At 47.7% G+C, this 22747-nt stretch overlaps 1 protein-coding gene across 8 annotated transcripts in view; it reads right to left on the reverse strand.

Annotated features, from left to right (window-relative positions):
- Arhgef7 (Rho guanine nucleotide exchange factor 7) overlaps window positions 1-22747 on the reverse strand; it is a 112503-nt gene that overhangs the window by 74078 nt on the left and 15678 nt on the right. For 6 of the 8 annotated variants that reach the window (XM_013115779.3, XM_013115781.3, XM_013115776.3 and 3 more), the window contains exon 2: window positions 4978-5064. The exons of the other annotated variants lie outside the window; for them this stretch is intronic. In XM_013115779.3, coding sequence (XP_012971233.1) covers window positions 4978-5064 — 87 coding nt within the window. The remainder of the gene's footprint in view (window positions 1-4977; window positions 5065-22747) is intronic. 8 annotated transcript variants of the gene reach the window in all.

Genomic DNA, 22747 nt, shown 5'->3' on the forward strand with positions numbered 1-22747 from the left:
TGGTAGGTAAAATGTGAGGAGATGGAATCCTTGAACACTGGTTAGTGGGAATGTAAGCTAGCCAAAGCATTAGAGAAACTGACACAGATGTTCTCCAGAAAACTAAACATCACTCTGTGGCCCAGATCCCACTAACTACTAGGTGTAAATCCAAAGAAACTGAGAAAATGTTGGAGAAACACAAGCGTTCCCTGTATACTGCAGGAGTGTTCACAATAACCACAAAACGGAAACCACCTGAGGTGGACAGATGTAAAAAGAAAACAAGATACATATAAGCAACAGGACACTATCAGTGTAAAAAGAAGATATGAAACCATATCATAGTGACAGTGTGGATAAACCTCAAGAACCACTAGATAAAGACCAGCAATGCATGGCCTCACTCACACACAGTGCCCACCACTGTCGAGCTAACAGAAGTACAAGACAGCAGTCACCGAGGGCTAGGAGGAAGGACAGAGCAATGGGAGGATGCTGGTCACAGGGGACAGTCTAGGGCACTGCACAGTATGGTAGCAGCTACTGACAACATACAATGTGAAGATGCCATGAAAGGATTTAAAACATTCTCATCACAAAAAAAGTCTATAGTGGTGACAAATGGAGATTAGCTTCACTTAATCATCCCTGAGATGTATTCACATATCCAAAACACCACAATATACCAGATAAATACACATATAAAGAAACTAGCTTGTAAAGCAAACTTTATGCCAACAAATGCATGTCTACATTTTAATCTCTTCTGATCTGCAAGACCAAAAATAAGGAGGGAAGCCACTTCTATCCTGAATCACCTAGACCTTTGGATGGCTGATACATTAATATTTTAATTAAAGATCTACCTAAAGCCAGAAAGGAATGCTGAAATAACCTGGTGTGTGGAACAAGCAGGAAGGCTAACTGCAGTGGTCAGCGTCCCTCCAGGTCCCGAGCAGCACAGCCAGAACTGGCTGGTGAGAAGAGCCGTGGCAGCCTCATTTGACAGCCTCCTTCTTGGCAATGGTGGGAAATCGCATCTGAATCTTATTTTCCTCTCCAGAGCAGACACTACTGGAAGCAGTATCAGCTCTTCAGCATGAGAACCTTGGTGACACGCTGCTCTATCTGTCAATTCCTCATTTATAACCCAGTCATCGCCTGCCTTGGAAAGGCCACTGCCATCTGGGGAGAGGACTCTGCCAGGGAAGCTCACAAGCCAAGCACGGCTCCCATTTCATAATTTCAACTTGGACCTTAGAAAATGACCTTAAATACCCATTTATAACAGTGCTACAGTCCAACTTTTCAAAATTCATAATAAAAAGCAATGCACATTATATAACAATACCAAGTATGTAAAATATAACTAAATACTGAGGCACCAGATAGCTCTCTGAGGAACAACCAGATCCAAGTCCACTCTGCTAACAACCCTGATGATGTGTGTCACGACACGGACTAAGCTTTAGAAGACACCATTAGAACTAAATTCATATGGCCTTAATCTTAGGGATTTTTTAAAATTATTATTTCATGTTTATGGGTGTTGTGCCTGCATGCATGTCTGCGCACTATGTATGTGTGCCCGCAGAGATCAGAAGAGAACATCAGATCTCCTGGACTATAGTTACAGATGGTCGTGAGCCACCATGTGGATGCTGGTACTTGAGCCTGGATCCTCTGAAGAGCAGCCAATACTCTCAACTGCTGAGCCATCTCTTCAACACCTATTTTAGATAGTGAATAAAAAGCTAGTAGGAAGGCAGACTCTGCTCTGAACAGTTGCAGGTTACCTTTCTTAATACATTTCAGGTGCCTAATTAAGTAACACTGGGTAAGAAAATCTTGACAGTAAATGTACGGTGACCATCAGCAAATATATCTAATACAACTGGGGCCAAGAGTTGAAAACAGAACAAAGCATTAGAAAACAAATTCTGTATCTCTGCATCTATTTCACTTAAGGAATTGCAGCCAAATACTCCAGGACTTCATGACTTGTCTTTCAATTCACTAAGGTACTTCTTATTAACAAAAGTCAAGCATATCATTATTACCATTTTGGTTTTGGTTTTTCTTCTTTTGTTTTTTTTTGGGGGGGGGGGTTGTTTGTTTTTTGAAATACAAATGGAAGGAAACTGGCATTGCTGTGCCCAGTTTTCTGCGCAAGCAACTCAGAAAATAAAAATGCATGTGTGTATGTGCATGTGTGTACGTATGTTTCTGGAGGCCAGAAATAAACAGTGGCTGTCTTCTTTCTGTCAGTCAGCCTCGACCTTATTTTTTGAGCCAAGGTCTCTACCAGAACCTGGAGCTTGCCAAATTGGCTAGACTATCTAGCCATCGAACCCCAGGGGAAGGTCTCGGAACCACAGCGCTAGGATTCCGAGCACACCGCCACACCTGGCTTTTCCTCAGCTCCTCATGCTTGCACACCAAGCACCTTACTGCATAAACCATCTCCCTGGCAGCTACCCCAAAATTTTAAGGCACATGGCTGGTACAAAAATAAATTGTAAAAAAAATAAAGAGGCCAGCAAGATGGTAAAGTCGAGCGAGGCCTGAAATATTCCATCTCTGGAATCGGATGGTAGCCGGGCAGAACCAACTCTCACTAGCTATCCTGTGACCTCCAAACAAGTACCATGGCGTACTGGAGCCCCACACACACACACACACACACACGGGCAATCTGATAACATAATGCTGCATTTCTTTCCCTTAAAGGAATCACTAGGAGCTAAAGTGGAGTGAGCTAGACAGTCTTTCTTACAATTCAGCCTGAAATAACCTCTCAGAGGGAACAAACAAACAAAATACCCTGATATTAAGAACTAAGAACAAATGCTAACTTGGAATTTAAGCTGTTTTGCTTCCCATTTGTAATTTTAAAATGATTTGTCTCCCATATTTGAGGATTTGGTGGAAATTAAATGTACAAGTCCTAGAATTGCTCAAAGATACAAGGCCTTACCCTTGGGCTCTCTACACACGTCTGCCTGTGGAACAGGAGGTCTTTCCCTGTACAGGCCTCTCCCCTCACAGAGTTACAAATGGATGGCTGAGTTAAAGCCATACCTTCCTCCAAGACTTCCTTAAAAATGATGGCTGAAGCCGGGCACTGGTGGCGCACGCCTTTAACCCCAGCACTCAGGAGGCAGAGGCAGGAGGATCTCTGTGAATTCGAGGCTAGCCTGGTCTACAGAGCTAGTTCCAGGACAGCTTCCAAAACAATACAGAGAAACCCTGTCTCGAAAAACCAAAAAAAAAAAAAAAAAAAAAAGATGGCTGAATAAATTGGGATTTTGAGTGTGTTGTTTTGTTTTTATTATCTCCTGGGCTAATTATGAGCTTTAAGTGTGATATACTGACCTTTTAAAGAATCCTACTGTTTTCCTCTAGTACATTTTCAAATAACTGGAAGAGTTTATTTACTCTTTAAAAATCAGCACAAAATAAGACATAATTGGTCTTTTCCCCCCTTCAAGGGGAACACTATTTGCTATCACAAGGGCAACTCCAGATTCATCCTCTCAGTAAGTAATACTCTGCAAGGACCTGCTTTGTCTCGAGTGATGTTCTAGGTGCCTGGGTCAGGTCCCCGTGGGGCTCTGTGAGCATCTCTGAGCAAACTCAGACAGAACCATGAAAGCCATAGCAGCAACCAGCCTTTAGAAAACTGAAAACAAAAGGGTGTAACATTCAATTTCCTTTAAAGCAACTTCTTAGTGTACAACGGTTATCTTAACGTGTAGCTTGAGTCTGAAAAACACTGTAACACACACGAAACCCAGGAGTATGAAGAGGATGAAAGCCTATGAGAAAGGGCAAGACAAAGTAAAAATTGCTCTCCAGCCCAATGAGGAAGTTAAGTCATTAAAATGACAAGGCTGACACCACCAAGGAAGCCAATACCCCATCTTCGAAGAGCTGTGAGGCTTTCTGAAATCGCCCCAACCACTTTCCAACTGCCGGCAGCAATTTCCTTGAGATAATTATTTTTAAAAACGGGAACACTTTAATCACCATAAATCACGGTATGTCCGATTTCAATTAAATATTTTCCAGACATGATTGGATAACTTCTGCAATTCTTCCCAGGAATAACACAGTAAAAGACGGTCCTACCAGGAAAGGAGAGCTGCACTGGGTCATCACAGAGCTGGAGTGCGTGTGGTATTACCAACCTTTCACACGGTGAGGTTGTAAACATAATGAGATTCACACCACACAGAAGCGGCTGCACACTCGTCCACCTGTGCTAGGTTCTAAAGCCAAGCCAGTTTTCTGGATCTACAGCACTGCCCAGGAATAAGAAAAACAGGGGAAGAGCGACACCCCTGGAGGGCTGCCACTGAAGGGTGTTCAGCGCCAAACGTCAAGCAGCACGGAAAAGACACCCCCGAGGAGTTACCCCAGAAGCAAGGCTTGGCAAACCCCAGTCTCAAGCCTCGTGGGTTTTCTAACGTCAAGGTGGGGAATCCGGTCACACCGCCCGAATTTCGGGCCTGCGGAGCAGTGGGTGAGGACGTGCGATCAGCAGCGGTTTGTCTGCCCCTCGTGGTTTGAGCCTGGCCCTTGCCTGGCCGCCTACTGAGAGCCGAGCCCGACCTGGATACGATGCTGGGGGATTCCGGAGGGGTCCGCGTTTAGGGCTGCACAGGTGTCCCCGCCCAACGGGGGATGACCAACATGCCACCTGCACACGAGCCTGAGAACAACTGCTTCTCGTGGAAACCATCACAAGGTGTGGGATCCGCCCGCCGGCCACGAGGAGACATCGGGGGGCTGCTTCCCGGGACGAGGAGCCCCGCTCCACAACGGGCAAGGGAAGCGGCGGTGAGGAGCGGTCGCCCGACAGCGACTGCTACCGAGACCTCGGCTCGCCCGACCCCCGGCTCGCCCGGCCATTGGCCTCCTCCTCCACTCCAGCCCGACCCGGCCTCCCCCGCCCGGCCCGGCCCGGCCCGGCCCGGCCCCGCGCTCACCCACCTCCAGGCGCAGGGACGCCCCGCAGGCGCGCAGGAACTCGCGGATGTTGCTCAGGCACTCGCTCTCGTTGCGCGGCTCCGGGTAGACCTGCAACACACAGCGTCGCTGAGCGGGCCGGACGCCTCATCCGCTCCCTTCCTCGAGCTGCACCAATCTCCGCCCCCTGCCCGCACCCGGAAGTGCGCCGGGACCGGAAGTGACGGCGTCAGACCGCGCCCCCGCGGGGGCCCAGTCTTCCCGGCCCTGCACCAACCCCACGCGCGCTCTCCTCCTCCTCCTTCTTCTCCTTCCCCTCCCCGACTTCCCCGCAGCCCCACGCGCGCGCCACCTCCCCCAGGCCCTGCTTCCGCGTCACGCGCGCCGTCCTCCTCCCTGGCCCGGCTTCCCCGACCACGCGCGCCACCTCCTGGCCCCGCTCCGGCCCTGACCTCTCTCTCTTGCAGGCACAGACCCGGCCCCACGCGCGCCACCTCCTCCCTGGTGGGCTCCCATCCCGTGCGTGCCCCTCCCGACCTGCAGTCTAGGAGCGGCGCCTCGCCCTCGGTGCACAGCACTCTGCCTCTCTCTGCTCCGGCAGTCCCAGGGAGCTTTGAGAGAACTTCCGCTGTCTCACCTAGGCTCGCACCTCAAAATAACGAGCAGCATAAACGCTGCAGGTCCGCATGGAAGTGCCATCTAGACATGATGTAGGCTTAGACATAGTGCTTTATGAGTGATTAGCCAGAATGGCCGGTCAGTGTGGGTACGGCATCTTGAGATAGCTGGTGTGGCTAGCCTGCACCTTGAGCCAAGGAGTGACCTATCCATCCGCTTCTCTCAGGAATACAGCGAGTGGTCTCTGCAAAGGGCTTGGGTCTCTTAAAAACTGCACGGGTTCAGAAACGCTGAGGGTAAGGAGTCCCTACCCTCCACATGGTCTTCGTTTGTTTTCCTTTGCAAGAGACCCATCCATAAAGTCATCGCTGCCTTATTTGTGACTTACCCCCAGGCTAAATACGGCAAGTTCTCAACAAGTTGCTTTCCGTGCGCATTCCCTGCTCCAGTGAGCACAGCCATGCTCGCTTGCTTTAGTTCTCAAACTGAGCAGACGCCATTTTCTCATAGTGCCACGTTAGTCTGCTTATGTACTTTTAGCAAGCAACTTCGTTGTTTCAATGGCCTCCAAACATTCTAAAGTGCTGTTAGAGTTCATAAGGTCAAGGAGACAGTGGTGTGTTTTATAGAAGAAAAATCTGTTAGATAAGCTTCATTTGGGCATGAGTTATAACGCTGTTGGCTGTGAGTGAACACTACAAAGCACACACACACACACACACACACACACACACACACACACACATACACACACAGAGGAAGAGCTATGTCAGTGGATCAGGCTTCTCCACAAAGTCAGAAGACAACATCGAATGTGCCTGATGAAGCTGTAGAGATGGGAAAGCAGCAAAATGTGGACTCTTGAGATGATGACCAATAAAAAAGAATTAGCTAGCACTGTGAGCCTGAAAGCTAAAGAAATTTACAGTCTATTACCCAGGTTCTGACTGGCCAGTATGTTTTAAAAATTGATGCGTGGTGACAATTTCAACTCAGTGGAGAGTGGACCTAATGAGAGAGAGTTTAGAAACTTCTTTGTGTGTTATCTGTGATTAGGACTATGCTGAAGAACAGGTTTTCAGTGCTGGTGACACTAGCTTGTTTTGCGTGAATGTTGGTAAACAAACTAGTGTTATAAAAACAGCTTCTCAGACTTATGGGTGAGTCATTTGGGGACCAGGCAACCTTGCTATGAGTGTGTCAATACCAAGGGCAAATTTTAAATATAAGATACCCTCTAATGAGGTACAAAAACCAAATCCTGGGAGCACTTGGGATGGAGAACCTCAACTGCATGTCAGGTCGCTTGAGATGTCAAAAAAGCATGGGCAGCATCCCAAGTATTTTGGGATTGGTTCCACGGCTGCTTCATCCCAGACGATGGACACTATTTCCAGGGTGAAAACTTTGCATTCTGGTGTCATCAATTTAGATAATATCCCTGTTCATCTCTGTAAAGAACTTTCAACTCCCTCAGTTGGCATAATACAAGCTTTTAAGACTCACTACCTGAGCAGGCTGGTCAGTAAAGTTTGCAGCACTCTAGAGGCCAGTGAGGAAACTGCCATGTGAGATTAGTGGAAATCCATCACCATATGCAAAATCAGTTATGTTGGCCCAGCCTGGGACAGCATCAAGCTGACTATCATCAGTAACTATTGGGAAATGTTTGGCCAAGTTGCCTTAACGATTTTGAAAGTATGACAGAAAATATAAGTAATAGCATCACAACCATAATGAATACTGCACAGCAATTGAGAGTATTTGGCAACAGGAAGGGAAAAGAAATAAAGGAAATTAGAAAAGGAATGGTAGTAGAGCCCACCAACCAAGTCCTGGAAATGCTAATCAAACATGGCATCAGAGTGAGTCCTGTCAGCCAAGAAAACACAAAGATCTGAGGTCACAAGCCAAACACCAGCCCGAAGCAGGGTTTCAAGCCTTACGCCAGCTTGATAGAGACAGTAACAAATGCCAGACTCCTGAGGAAGAGCCATCCTTGTCCACATCCTCCCTGTCTGCTGAACAAATTTCAGTCTCCCCATGTGGACTCAGGGGGCAGGCCAAGGTCAAAGGTCAAAGCACACTCACCTTGCAGCTCCCTTGATGGTGCAATTTTAGTTAATATTTTCAAGAAGCCAACTGCATGATATTTGCAAAGTACTTTTCTCCAGAGTTTACTTGCATGACAACTGTTCAGTGCCCAGCATATGTGCACAGTGCTGTTTATTGTCTGAATATGAGTATTCTGTGTATGTGTATACTTGTGACAAACCACACCACCACCATCTGGTATAGTACATAGTGCTGGACTTAAGTTGATGTTTATTGCATGTAAATGCATCACATTTATAGCATATATACTCAGAAAATGCACATGTATTCATTGGTTAGCAGAATGTGACTAGCCATGTGCACACATGCTCAAACCCACAAGTACATACAAATTAAAAACAAGATCTGTATCATGACCCATCTCCTGGGTCCTAATTCTGTATGTGCCCCAAGAACAATGTTACAGTCATGGGCAGTTCAGTATTTGAGATAACTTTATAGAATGTAACTACCACAAATAATGAAAACCATCTCTTCTGTACATTTGATTATGAAACCATATGTTTTCTCCTATACAATGACTATATACAATAATGGAAACATACTTGAATTTTGGTAACTATTACCCATAGAAACTAAACCTATTTGGGGATATCTTAATGTGAAGATTTTTTTCTTAATCACAAGTGTGTGTGTGTGTGTGTGTGTGTGTGTGTGTGTGTGTGTGTGTGTGTGTGTGGCAGTCAGTTCTCTGTGTCCACCATGGAGGTCCCAGGAATCAAACTCAGGTCATCAGACTTGGTGGCAGAAACCTTTTCCTACTGAGCTCTCTTGCCAGCCCAGATTTATTACTCGGCCATGGATCATACCACTTTGTTAGAATGATGAGTTTTCCACCACCAATTCTTTCCCAACTTGTGCTCCCCATGCAGCTGCTGAGAAACCATTCATAGGGATGAGCACATGGAAACGGGGCCTATTACACATCCAGAGACTTTCAAGTGCTAAGGCTTCGTTAGAGCGTCCTATGACCTCTAGGAAATGGAGTCAGAGTTCCTGTCATTGGGGTTACTGAAGTCTTAACATCCTGGGTGCTTTCCCGTGGTTCACTTTTCTCTTTTTTATACTTGCATGTTTCTGATCGTCTCCTAAATGACAGGAAAGATTTTCATCTTTTAGCAGTGTGTCCAAGAAGACAGAATGAGTGAAGGTCTGCCTTTTGTCTGAGGTGAGGGAAGGAATGTTATAAAAAGGGAGGGGACGGACCGACTGGCTAGGTGTCTTCATAGTCACAGGTTCCTTTTTGTGGACACAGGAGCTGAGGCTCTATCCAGGGAAGCTTCCTTCCCCCAAATAACTCTTTAAAAAGTCTGGTTCATGTACATGGGTGCGTGTTGCTGGGGCACCAACGAACATAGCTGTTTGGAAAACTAAAGAGTCCACATTACAAGTCAGTAACTCCCTGAAACAAACACGGCATGTAGGGCGGTCACATGACTCTGCTGAGTCTAGTTCCTTATCTCCAGTTCAAGGCTAAGAGCTTAATTGAGTTGTTGGTTCCAGTCGATAATAAATTAATCCAGCAATATTTACGGGGCCTCAGCTTCACAGCATATCACATCATTTTGAAGACAGAGTGCACTTCCAGCTGCTTGAGAGACTGGCAGGCATATATCACTTGAGCCGATGAGTTTGAGTCCAGGCAACCCAGCAAGGCACTCAGAATGGGGGCGGGGGCGGTTATGACATTTCGGCAGTCCGTGGTGTTTTCTAAAATGTACATAGTCAAGGGCAACGAAGATTATAGTGAAAAAATCGTCTCGGATTATTACAAGACAGAGCAACACCAAGAGTCCTTCATGCTTCTCTAGAGACACTTTGCTCACGGTCAATGAACAAATGAAAAACTGACATCAGCCACCAGGGAAATACACATTAAAACCCCAGTTAACACTGCACGCCCAGCGAAGGGAGCCACGGGAAGGGCCGGTGAGGCGGAACAACGAGTGTGATTCTCCTGCCTGGCTTAGGAGAGTGGAGCTAAACTTTTCTACCCTAGGACCCAGCGGTTGTTTACCCAGGAGAAAAACGCATTCACCAACAGCCCCGAGTAAGAATGTTCCCAGCCGTTCGTTCCCTGATTAGCAAGGACTCTGCCCGCACTCCAGAACAACAGAGACCTGGCTGCCCGCTCTGCCCAGGTCAGAGTCTCCACAATGACAACCTGCAGGCTTTTCAGGAGCTAATCAGAAAGCGTCTCAAAACCTTTCGGTTTCCAGAGAAATAGCTTTTGTGCTCGATATCTGGTCAAAGTGTGTCTGGTATGAAAACTGACCACCAAGTAACGCTGAACCCAGAGACCAGAAGCTCCCCAGCTGTCCAGCTTCTCCTCCACTCTTCACCAGCTGCTTCTGGCTGGGAGCAGCGAGCCCCTCCCCCACAGTCTCAACAAAGTGCCAGTGAAGGCAGCTGGCTCAGACAGACAGTTGGACAGTGTTTAAGGAGCTTGTGGAAAAGCTGTCTGAGAAGGCAGGACAGGCAGGTCAGCAGGGCTGTGAGCAGGCAGGGCACTTGCTGCCTAAGCAACCAAGATCAAAGGAGAAAGCTGTTCATGGTGCCGCAGCAACCACCCATTACCCAGCATTCCTAGTCTGGGGTTCTCACTGCACAGAGCCACGATGTGTGTCTGAAACCCCCACCTGACTCTGATGTCCAGCCAAGGCCTGGACATAAGAACAGTCAGAGACCTAAGGATTCTGGGAGGTGCTCAAGACACCAGGACCTGGACCTTGAGAGTAAGTTAAATAGTGAATTAAGCTGTTGGAGAAAGGAAATTCCAGTTTTCTCCAACATGGAGAGTCGCTCAAACTCCCAACTCCAGAACAAAGGACCCACTCTGTCATCAATAATCTTGCCGCCCAAGGGGGAAGAATCTCTGTGCTCTGAGCCCCGTGTTCCTCTGTGCCATCCACCACACGGCAGGACACACTCAAGCCCACCTCAGCTCCATCAGACATCCAGCCCTCAGGCCAGCCTGCCAGCACTTCACGGTAAATAGCCAATAATAACTAACTGTGGGGCTGATGTGCAAAAACCTTCCTGTGGGAAAACGGGAAACAACAGCAGAGGGAGCTCTTATTTTACTCAAAGAGATGACAGGACCTGCTGCCTCAAATTATCTGCTGCAGGCTTCATCAGCCCGCTCCATATCTGCGGAGGAATGGTCTCTCAGGCCCTGCCCTCTGGCCTTGAGGGGGTTCAGCCAGCAGGAGGTCCTGGCAGGAGATGGGAAGATGCATCCTTCTGGACACTGGTGGCACTGGCTACATGATGTGCTGGTGCAAGCTCACAGAGCTGGAAGCATCTCATCCCAGCTCTGCAGTGGGTGACATCACACTGGTACCCAGGACTCTGAGCATCTCATCCCAGCTCTGCAGTGGGTGGGGTGACATCACACTGGTACCCAGGACTCTGAGCATCTCATCCCAGCTCTGCAGTGGGTGGGGTGACATCACACTGGTACCCAGGACTCTGAGCATCTCATCCTAGCTCTGCGGTGGCTGACATCACACTGGTACCCAGGACTCTGAGCATCTCATCCCAGCTCTGCAGTGGGTGACATCACACTGGTACCCAGGAATCAGCAAACATGACTCAAGGTCCCCACGCCTGAGAGCCTGTTGTTAAGCATTCACACAGCTCACTCCAGAAGTCCTGCTCCCCACTGCCCCCTAGAGGCCTCTTAGGTACTAACTTCACAAATGGGCTATCCCAGCCTCTGCTTCCTACAGAGACCCTAAACCTGGAGAGCTTCCTGGTGGCAGCTGGAAACAGATAATCAGAAAATAAGACCAGCAAAGACTATGATGCTTCCACAAGGTGGACCACAACCACACAGCACCAAGAGAAAGCGCTGTGATGGCACGAGCCTGTGACCGCAGCACACAGGAGACAGAGGTAGGAGATTGAGTGAAAGGTCAGACTGGGGTACAAAGCCAGGCCCTTTCTCCCCGACAAGCCCCAGCTTTCCCTATGTAACCAACAAGAAACGTGAAGTACAGTGTGGGCAACACTCACTTTTACGATAAAACTGTAATTGCCCAGAATAAACAGGTCGTACCCGTAAGCAGTGCCAACAGCAGATGCCCTCTAGGAGGACAAGCAGAAGGCTGTTTCTAATCGTGCACTCACTGTACCTCATTATTAAATAAACTAGATAGGGAAAGGACAATGACAACCTGAACCTGCCACAATTCCCCTCAGGCCAACATGCTTTCCCTGTCAAAGTGTCCTCAAGTACAAAGCCACCTCGTGTAGGGCTGGATCCCATGGAGCACGACTCCGTCTCTCCAGGCTGAGCATGGACCCCTACGTGCGCCTCTGGAGTCTGCTCCACGCTTTCCAGCTTGCTATTCCATCACAGCAGCTGCCCTGTTAACCCAGCCAGGCTGCAGCAGGACCTCACTCCTTCCGAGAGCTCCGTGCTTACACTCGTGGAGTTAGCAGCGTGTGAGCAGGGCTGCCAGGCAGTCCACAGACGATTCTCCCAAATCCACTGGGAAGCGAGTGGAGCGGCCAGAAATCGCCAAATAAAGTCCTCCTCAAAAATACGTAGCTTGGCAAGAAAGTTTATTTGGAAAAGGTGTAAACCTTAAATAATGTATATTTTTCTTTTGCTTTTTGTACCCAATGTTCCAAATCCCAGCTCCCAGATGGGATGCTACAGCCACAAGGAAGACTAAATGTTTTCCAACTGGATAAAACTGGCCAGACTAAAACAAGTGACAGCACACTGCCCCCAGCCCCACCCTAACTCAGAAATGCCGAAGATGTAACCCACTGAGGAGTGACCCTCACTACACCGCTGAAGCTAACGGCATTCCCAGGGACCTGGTTCCCACCAACCTTATAAGCATCTCCAGCCCCACAGAGAGGTGGCTACCATCAGGCATGCCAATGCCAAATATGGATAAGAAAATATTTAAAGCTAAAACGTTGATCATGTGACCCAGAAGAACATTTTCCCAGAAATGCTACAAAAACAGGCCACAGAGTTTTGAACTGCCAAGGGAAAGAAACTTGGGAAAGATGGGTACCCTTCCTTAGTAACCAGCAGTGTGTCGAGAACAGGCCGTCGTGAAGGTTCACCCACTCCTCCGTGGAAGCTACTCTTGTCCAGGTAGCGATCTTTGGACAGAAAACCTGAGAAGAGTCACAGGTCAAACCGAGTCTGTGGTCAGAGGCGTCCCTTCGAGTTTCAGCTGCTCACACTGAGTAGTCATACTTTGTCGTCTGTCCTCATGCTTTGACTTAGTGAACGCCCATGAAGGATGGGATGGCATTGGGATGGCATCTTGGGAACCTAAGTGGCTGATTGTTTCCTCTTTTTCATGTACAAAACATAGTGTGATTATTATATAAAATCATCTTTGGGGGGTTGGAGAGATGGTTCAGCAGTTAAGGCCAAGGTTCAGTTCCCAGAACCCACATGGTGGTCCACAACCATTCATAACTCAATTCCACAGGATCCAATGTCCTCTTTTGATCTCTAAGGGACCACACACATACATGGTGCACATACATACATACATACATACAGGCAAACACACACAATGAGTAAATTTTAAAAGATTATCTTCAGGCTATGAATATAAAGTATACACAAACATAAATGAATTTTCTGTTTAGACTTGAGTCCCGTGCCTAAGATACCTTATTATGCTTATGTTAAAACACTTCTGATACTAGGTATCCTGGATAAAATCAACCCTCATTCATCATAATATTGCTTCCTCTTTTTTTTTTTTTTTTTTTTTTTTTTTTTTGGTTTTCCGAGACAGGGTTTCTCTGTGACTTTGAAGGCTGTCCTGGAACTGTTGGGGAAGTCTTATGTTAATAAAGTACTGTCTGGCCAATAGGAATCTAGATAGGTGGGGCTAGGAGTCCAGGAGGATTCTGGGAAGGAGAAAGGAGAGAGTTCGAGATGTAACCGCCATTGGGGTAGGAAGCCTGGAACCTCCCTGGTAAGAAACATACTTAGATTAACAATTATGGGGTAATTACTTAAGTCAGAGCTAGCCAGTTAGAAACAAGCAAGGCCAACAGCTTCATAATTAATATAGCCTCCTGTGTGTTTATTTGGGACTCGTGCGGATCTAGAACCAGGCTGGCGCGGCAGAGCCCAGGCGACTGGCGGGGGATAAACCAAAGCAGCTAACAAAAGAAAAAGCTCCTCTTAACAGAATGGTGATCAGGAGTGGGATCATGAATTTCCACGCAGAATGACAAAAGCTTTAAAGGAATTTTAGAAACAGAAGAACGGAGAGAAGCACAGATTTTTGGTGGCAGCATTTTTCTCAGGTGTGCTCTGTTTTGCTAGCCACAAGCCGAGATTCACGCGGCTCGTTTACCGGAGTCTTCCTGACTCAGCATAAAAAGAAAAAAAAAACAGCAAGGTTGTTTTAAGAGACTCTGCTACCGATTGAAAGGGGTGTACGTACAGCTGGAAGTGGCAGCTTTTGCTGGAGGTCAGCATGGACTGAGGCGGTAAGCTGAAATCAAGCTTACGCCCGCCATCTTGAAAAAAAAAAAACGGCAGTTTAAAACAGCCACGGTTTTACAGATAAGACACGTGGCCAGAAAAACGTAAAGATTTACAGTAAAGTCAGACTTGGATGAACAAAACCTCTAAAGGTTTACAGTGTGTTTAAAAATATACGTGAGATTGAGAGAGAAAATGAAACGGCAAAGTGGTAAATAAATACAAAAGCCGGGTGTGGTGGCACACGCTGGTAGGATTACTCCAGAGGCAGAGGCAGGCAGGTTTCCACAGAGAAACCCTGTCTCAGAGAAAAATAAATAAAAGTGAAAGAAATAAAGTAATATTAGATAAATAAATAAGCCACGTAAAGATGGAAAATACACAGAGAGTCTGGATACTGTACGCTATTGTGTTTTTCAGTTTTTTCATTGCTAAGGAAGGAACGACTGATAAAGTACACTTGCTTATAAATGCTGCTAAATTAATCCAACTTATATCTTTTGAAAATGCCTTGACCTCAAAATTTCAGTATAAGGATATGTTACTTGGAAAAGGAGAATTTGCTTATGTTTCTACAGAAAATGAAAAGCTGAGAATTCCTTCCAGGCTTCTGTGGTTTCACGAACCAAGACCCCCGGAAGCAGTGGAGCAGGTGTTCCAACGACTGAGACAGCTAAGATGATACAGCTTTACAGACCCCGAAAATACGGACTTATACAGGTTTCTGAGTTTTGTCATGATCCCCATGGTATAAACAGCGCCCCCTTCCAGCAGGAAGCAGTTTGGAATGAGCGACGTCCCAATTCCCATCTTGTTTATAACTCTTTGTTTTCATTTAAATGGGATTGTTTATAATTGGCTAATGATCACAGCCAATCTCCTTTTAATGGTAAAAAGGGGAATTATGGTATGGGTATTATTTTTAATTTATTGATACAAACTCAAGGTCAATTTTGTGATGCTTATATTTCTCCTCTTGATTAAGTATTGTGCTTATACTGATCTTTTACAACGGAATGCATAATTGAATACAGATTATAGATAGTTACTTATAATAGTCAGAATTTATAGTTAGGTAAGTTAGGTTTTCTAGATATACAGAAAAATATTTGAGATAGATAAACAGTCTTCAAACCTCTCAAAGACCTTCAGAACATGGCATTTAAAATGGTTTAGGGTTTGTCTTGACAATGAGAAATGTCTGCTCCTGGCAGCACCAATTATGTCTGAGAGGAAGATGGGCATCGAAGAAACTTGTTATGGAATTTGCTTTCAACATGGCAAGATTAGCCATTTGGGCAAGAAACTGCTCTTGCCTAGATTGTTTGACTGTTGTTGTATCATCTGGACATGCAGGACCCACAGGAAAGTGACTACTGAACTCAGTCTTACAGGGTTCCTGCTTGATGAAGAGTCTACGAGACTTTCTGCAGGACAAAGAAAAATGACTGACAGACTGCCAGCGCAGATGGACAGTTTGAAATTTCCTGCTTTGCTGAGAAGTGTTCCAGACACATTGTGGCCTATGGGCGGAAGATGGATACCCCAACGTTACAGAGGAACTTCGGGTGACTGTCCAGGCAGTAAGATGTCTCTGTCAATCCTAGTGTTTATATATTATACTTCTGTGGTCTTTGATGGAGTTGAAGACAGATAGTTATAATTATAGTTTTCCTTAGTTATGATAAAAGATAAGCTACATATAGGACTTTGGACTCACAAGGATGGGATGGATGATATTTTCTTTAGATCTTGCTAAAATATTGTAACTATGTTCTTACTTGATAACTGTTCTGTCATATACAATTTGACTATGTTAAAATTAAGACCTTTCTTTTTGTTTAAACAGAAAAGAGGAGATGTTGGGGAAGTCTTATGTTAATAAAGTACTGTCTGGCCAATAGGAATCTAGATAGGTGGGGCTAGGAGTCCAGGAGGATTCTGGGAAGGAGAAAGGAGAGAGTTCGAGATGTAACCGCCATTGGGGTAGGAAGCCTGGAACCTCCCTGGTAAGAAACATACTTAGATTAACAATTATGGGGTAATTACTTAAGTCAGAGCTAGCCAGTTAGAAACAAGCAAGGCCAACAGCTTCATAATTAATATAGCCTCCTGTGTGTTTATTTGGGACTCGTGCGGATCTAGAACCAGGCTGGCGCGGCAGAGCCCAGGCGACTGGCGGGGGGATAAACCAAAGCGGCTAGCAAAGAAAAAGCTTCCCTTAACAGGAACTAGCTCTTGTAGACCAGGCTGCTCTGGAACAGAGATCCGGCTGCCTCTGCTTCCCGAGTGCTGGGACTAAAGGCGTGCGCTGCCAAAACCCGACTTGTTTCCTCTTTTTTAAAAGGACGTATTTGTTTTTATTTATGTGTATGAGTGTGTGCCTGCATAAGTTTATGTGCACTGTGGTGTACAGTGCCCTCAGAGGACAGAGGGTGTCAGAATCCGTGGAACTGGATTTACAGGTGGTTGTTAGCTGCCTGGTGTGGGTGCTGGAAACCAAATCTGGGTCCTCAGCATGAGCAGCAAGCACTCAGCCTCCGAAGCATCTCTCCAGCCCCTGCTTCCTTCCTCCCTGTCTATGCTATTTCGGATCCGTATCGTCTATTTCTTCTCTTGCCCATAAAGTGGCACTGATAACATTTATAACTCTCCATTTTATATGGAGTACAGTAAGAGTCATGGCCACTTATAGAGGATGTGACAACTAGCCTTGTTCGTCCACTTGATGACATTTAGAACCACTTACTACTCAAACCTCAGGACATTTACCGAGAGGTGTCTCCAGGAAGGCTACCCTGAGGTGAGAAGACATTCACCTTGGATGTGAGTAGCACCAGTGTGGGTGCCAGGCTGAAGAAAAACGGGGGGGGGGGGGAAGCCAGTAGCCATCTCCCTGCTTCCTGACTGCAGACAGTGTGACCAGCCACCTTTTGGACCGCCACCACAGCCAAGGGGCTCCTGCTCTCGCGCCTTCTGCACCGTGACGGACTGTACCCTTAAACTGCAGACCACAACAAACCCTTCATGGCCTGGATTGCCTTTGTCAGTGTTTGTCACGGTGATGAAAAAAGATAACGAGGGCACTAATCCCCAGTATGGGCTTGCTTAGCCTGCTGGGAAACCGGGCAGTCATCTTCCAAGACAGAAGGAGGTCCGTCCTCTGCAGGCGCCCAGCCTGCTCCCACCAGGTCTGCACGCACACCTGCCAGCACCAGCAACCCACTGTCCCAGCTTGGCCAGGCACCCCCCTGGGCATCACCTCCTCCTCCTCACTCACCCCCAACAGTGTTTTATGTGTCATTGGACTTGTCGTTACTACTCATACTTGCTTCTGAAGGGCTCTCACCATTACCTCCACAGTGATACTAGCAGGGACAGCAGGTGATCCCCACAGGCTCCGGGCATTTGTTCCCACATCTGCTGGACAAACAACCGTCTTTGCTTGTATTATCATTAGTATGATTGTGTGTGTGTGTGTATGTGAGAGAGAGAGAGACAGACAGACAGACAGAGAGGAGTGTTGCATGTGTTTTGAAACTGCTCAAGAAGCTGGCAGTGGTGGTGCACAACTTTAATCCCAGCACTCGGGAGGCAGAGGCAGGCGGATCTCTGTGAGTTCGAAGGCCAGACTGGTCTACAAGAGCTAGTTCCAGGATAGCCTCTGAAATCACAGAGAAACCATGTCTCGAAAAACCAAAGGGGGAAAAAAAAGTTTAGACTAGAGAGATGGCTCAGTGGTTAAGAGCACTTGTTGCTCTTCCAGAGGTCCTGAGTTCAATTCCCAGGCACAACATGGTGGCTCACAACCATCCGTAATAGAATCTGATGTCTGCTTCTGTCATGCAAATAGAGCACATATACATACAATAAATAGTTTTTAAAAAGAAATGGCTCAAGAAGCTTCATGTAGGTGCTGGAGGGATGGCTCAGCGGTTAAGCGCACTGACTGCTCTTCCAGAGGACCTGAGTTCAATTCCCAGCAACCACATGGTGGCTCACAACCATCTGTAATGAGATCTGGTGCCCTCTTCTGGCCTGCATATATGAATGCAGGCAGAGTACTGTATACATAATAAATAAATAAATCTTTTTTAAAAAAAAGAAGCTTCATGTAGAGCAAGCAGACATCAGAAAGAATCTGTATTAGCTCAGGACCCCAAAACCAGGTTCTCCACACAAAGGAGATACATTTTCCCCCAGAGAGACAGAGAGGGAGTAATTATAGACAAAGACAGGAGACAGAGGACAAGCGAGAAGGGGAAGGGAATAAAGGAGAGGGAGCAGGAGTATTTGTCCCAGAGGACAAGGACTGCCTCTGGATAGAGAGAGGACAGATGTGGCCCATAGGCAAATGGCAGTTTATAAAGGTACAAGGGGAAACCCCGTGTTAGGATGAGGAACTTAACTTTAATTGGACATGTTCATTATGTGAGCCAAAGGGGGCTTCTGTTTGACAGACTTCGCTACTTTGATAGCTGAGCACTGGTGGTCAGCCTCAGGAGGAGGATGTAGCCAGATAAGGGACCAGACCTCGGGGATAGCTTTAGGAATGTAATCCGACAGTTCCTAGCAAGGCAGAAGGAATGGGAGCGAAGGGCCAGGCCTGCCAGCGCCATGCTCACCGTGCTCAGAGCCCCTCCAGCATCCAAGGAGGCAATCTGACTTTGCCTTTGCTCTCCGGGACTTTGAGGGAGCAGCACAAGGCAGGGCAGGCACGCAGTGGACAAGAAACGCCGAGAACCACAAAGCCCTTCAGGAAGATGGCTGGCCGTGAGGTGGGGACAGCTGAGGACGTGTGGAGGGAAGCTCGGCTCTAAAAATAGCAGGTGGGCCCCGCCTGCCCCTGAGGAAGGCCAGGGCAAGAAGGGTGGGCAGTGACAGCGGCCTAGCATGCTTGCAAATTAACCCCCCTTTCGGGACAGGACTCAAAGCCAGCAGGGACTTTACTAGTATCAGGGGTGACGAAGGGGTGATAAAAGGCCACAGACTCCTGAACCTCGGTGTCAGCGCAGTGTGTCTGAACTAAGCAGGGCACAGCTGGGAGAGAATATGATGGGCGGCATCCTAGAGAACTAGATTTTTCTAGAAACACACTAAGGAAAAAAAATGCCCTTCGTTGGTTAAAAATAAGGCTGAAGCCAAGCAGTGGCTCACGCCTTTGATTCCAGCAATCGGGAGGCAGAGGCATGCAGATCTGCGAGTTTGAGGCCGCCCTCAGTTGTTAAGAGCACTGCCTGCTCTTGCAGAGGACCCAGGATCAAATCCCAGCAGCCGCGTCTTCAGGGTCTCAACTTCAGCTCCAGAGACGCCAGTGCCCCCTCTGGCTTTTGTATGCATTGCATGCACAGAGTCCAGAGTCTCACAGGCAGGACACTCACTCACTCACACACATAAAATAAATCTTAAAAAAACAGGTGAAAGACCCGTCACCAGCTCACCAAAGAAGGCCCTGGGCACCAAGTGTGTTTGTCAGCATTCCGCTACTGACACAGACAGCAGAGACACAGCTCCTTCATGAGGAGGGAAGGTTTGTCTGCGCTCACAGTTTCAGTGTTTAGCTCCACGGTCCCATTGTTTTCGTGTGAACACGGCACATGACCACAGGGTTGCGTGGCAGAGGGAGATGTTCATTCGTGGCAGCCAAAAGAGTGAAAGAGGCCAGGACCAACAATTGCCTCCCTCCCCTCAGGAGCACACCTCCGATGGCCAGGCCCTGCCTCTTAAAGGACCCACCTGGTGGTCCCAAGCTGGTGACCAGACTTCAGGCTCTGAGTCCACGCCACAGCGTTAAGAAAACATAGGGAAAGTGCTCCCCAGCCCATCTTCAGGGAAATGCAAACTCAGACATGGCAGTCCCGCCGCACACCTACAGGGGGATGACACCCACAGCAGACACACCCAAGTGCTGACAAGGACAGAGCCACCTGCACGGGGGCTGGCATAAGGCCATCTGGCTGGTTCTTACACTCGACACAGTTTCACCACAAGACCCAGAGTGTATGCATGCTGGTGTCGGTGTCTGTCTGCACAGAAGCCTGCAGATGGCATCTGTCTGGCTTATGGACAGTTGGCAATTTTGGAAGCTTCCTGGGAGTGCTCCAGGAGGTGAGTCGGGAAACAGCGGCGATTCCCACAAAGCATCCCTCAGCAACCAACTCATCAGAAACTGCACCACCGAGCCCTGAAGAGAGAGGAAGCTTTGATTGGTTAGTTTTGTTGGTTTGTTTCGTTTTTGCCGATTGGACCAAAGCTAGGGTCATCCGGTAAGAGAGAAGCTCAGTTGAGAAAACGCCCCGTCAGACGGGCCTGTAGGCATGTCTGTGGTGGCATTTTCTTGGTTAACGATTGATTGGGCGGGCCCAGCCCACTGTGGGTGGTAATACTGGATGCTATAAGAAAGCAGACTGAGCCGGGCATTGGTGGCACACGCCTTTAATACCAGCACTCGGAGACAGAGGCAGGCGGATCTCTGTGAGTTCGAGGCCAGCCTGGTCTACATAGCAAGTGCCAGGACAGCCTCCAAAGCTACACAGAGAAACTCTGTCTAGAAAAACCAAAAGAAGAAGAAGAAGAAGAAGAAGAAGAAGAAGAAGAAGAAGAAGAAGAAGAAGAAGAAGAAGAAGAAGAAGAAGAAGAAGAAGAAGAAGAAGAAGAAGAAGAAGAAGAAGAAGAAAGTAGAAGTAGAGGAAGAAGAAGGAAGGAGGAAGGAAGGAAAGAAAGAAAGAAAGAAAGGAAGGAAGGAAGAAGGAAAGAAAGGAAGGAAGAAGGAAAGAAAGAAAAGCAGACTGAGCAAGCCATGAAAAGCAAGCTGGTAAACATTGCTCCTCCGTGGCCTCTGCTTCAGTGCCTGCCCTGATGTCCCACCAGTGATCAAGTGACGTGGGAGCTGTAAGCAAACCCTTTCCTCTGTCATACTAACAGAATCACACGGAGACAGGCCTCGGCGCACACTGAAAGACGGCGCCTGGAAGAACCACTGTGCGTCCATCTAGGCCCAGTCTAGAAGACGGATGTTGGAGAGGTTTGAAGATCGTTGCTGCCTGTGGCTGTAGGGGGACAAGAGAAGGCAAGGATGTGAGGGCAGGGAAACCGCCCTGTGGCCCTGTGATGCTACGAAGTGGCTGTATGCCATTGTATGCTTGTCCAGACACAAGCGAGGAGTGGTGCCTAGGAAACTGGACTCCGGTTACTAACTGCTATCATCTGAGTGTCTCTACGGCTCGTGCCGGTATCTGCCCTCCGGGAGGGACTGACACACACAGCAGGAGTGGGAGTCTGGCCTGCTTCTCTCTGCCCCTCTGTCACGCTATGGCATGACACCAAAGCTCTTAGCAAGCACGGCCCTGGGGTCTTGAACTTTGCAGCCTCTATCCTTGGGCTCAGCAAGCTTTGATTATTGACCTCTGCTGCAATCGAGGAAAACCAAGACACTAATCAAGTACCAGCATCTGCCATTAGTTGCATTAGGTGCATCGTGCCTACAGGGGATGCTGAGATGAGGAAGGCTGTGGGTGACGGAAGGAGACAACACGGGGATCCTTGTGCTTTCTGCTCTGAAAATGCCTGATCGCAGCCGGTCCCTCCTGACGGTGTGGTCAGCTCAGGCTCCCACCTTGAGGACATCAGTCAGCTGCTGTGTCATTCACACTGGCCCTGCTCTTCCTGGGCCTGGCTAGGCGCCTGCTACCTTCAGGCCTTACTATCCTGTCTGCCAGATCACTCTCCTCCAGGGCATCCAGACAAGTTTCTGTTCAAACGACGCACCTCAGCGATAGCCACCCCGACTTCCTGATGCGAGCTGCCCTGTTAGCTACTCTCCCGTCTCTCCCTCTCCCTCCTGCCCCCCACCCCTGTTCTGTTTCCTCCTTGACACTAGTCGCTGGCAAACATGTTATGCCCTGTCTTTACAAATTATCTCCCTGAGCTCTACAGTACAAGCTCCATCAGCAAAAATAAACAGTCTGGGGAACTATCTTAGTTACTATTCTGTTCATGCAAGGAGTCACCATGACCAAGGCAATTTATGAAAGGCATTTAACTGGGGGCTTGCATGCAGTTTCAGAGGGTGAGGGTCCATGACCATCATGGTGGGGAGTGTGGTGCCGGAGCAGTAGCTGAGAGCTAACATCTTACCCACAAGTCAGAGTCAGAGAGATACACTAAACCTGGGGTAGGCATCAAAGCCTATCCCTCCACACCCAGTGACAACCCCTCCTCCAATAAGGACACATCTCCTAACTCTCCCTGGACAGTCCACCAACTAGGAACCAAACATTCAAATATACGAGACTATGGGGGCCACTCTCATTCAAATACCACAGGGACAGATGTAATTGAATATAATATGTATAGGCACTTTATACATTTTTTCAGTGAATTAGTAAGTTAAGGACCTGTGTCTAAATGCCTCTAAATACCACAATCCGCTTGAGTGCAGACACCAAATGTGCCCCTGCGACCAATAGCTATGAAGTCTGGGCAATGGAGGTTCATCACTGAGCCACTGGGATGCACGATTCGTTGTTCACCAAAAACTGCAGAACCAACCATTCTGATGGAAGACTGAAAGCGTCCTCA

Source organism: Mesocricetus auratus, unplaced genomic scaffold (assembly GCF_017639785.1).
Source record: "Mesocricetus auratus isolate SY011 unplaced genomic scaffold, BCM_Maur_2.0 Super-Scaffold_100031, whole genome shotgun sequence".
NCBI classification, from domain to species: domain Eukaryota; kingdom Metazoa; phylum Chordata; class Mammalia; order Rodentia; family Cricetidae; genus Mesocricetus; species Mesocricetus auratus.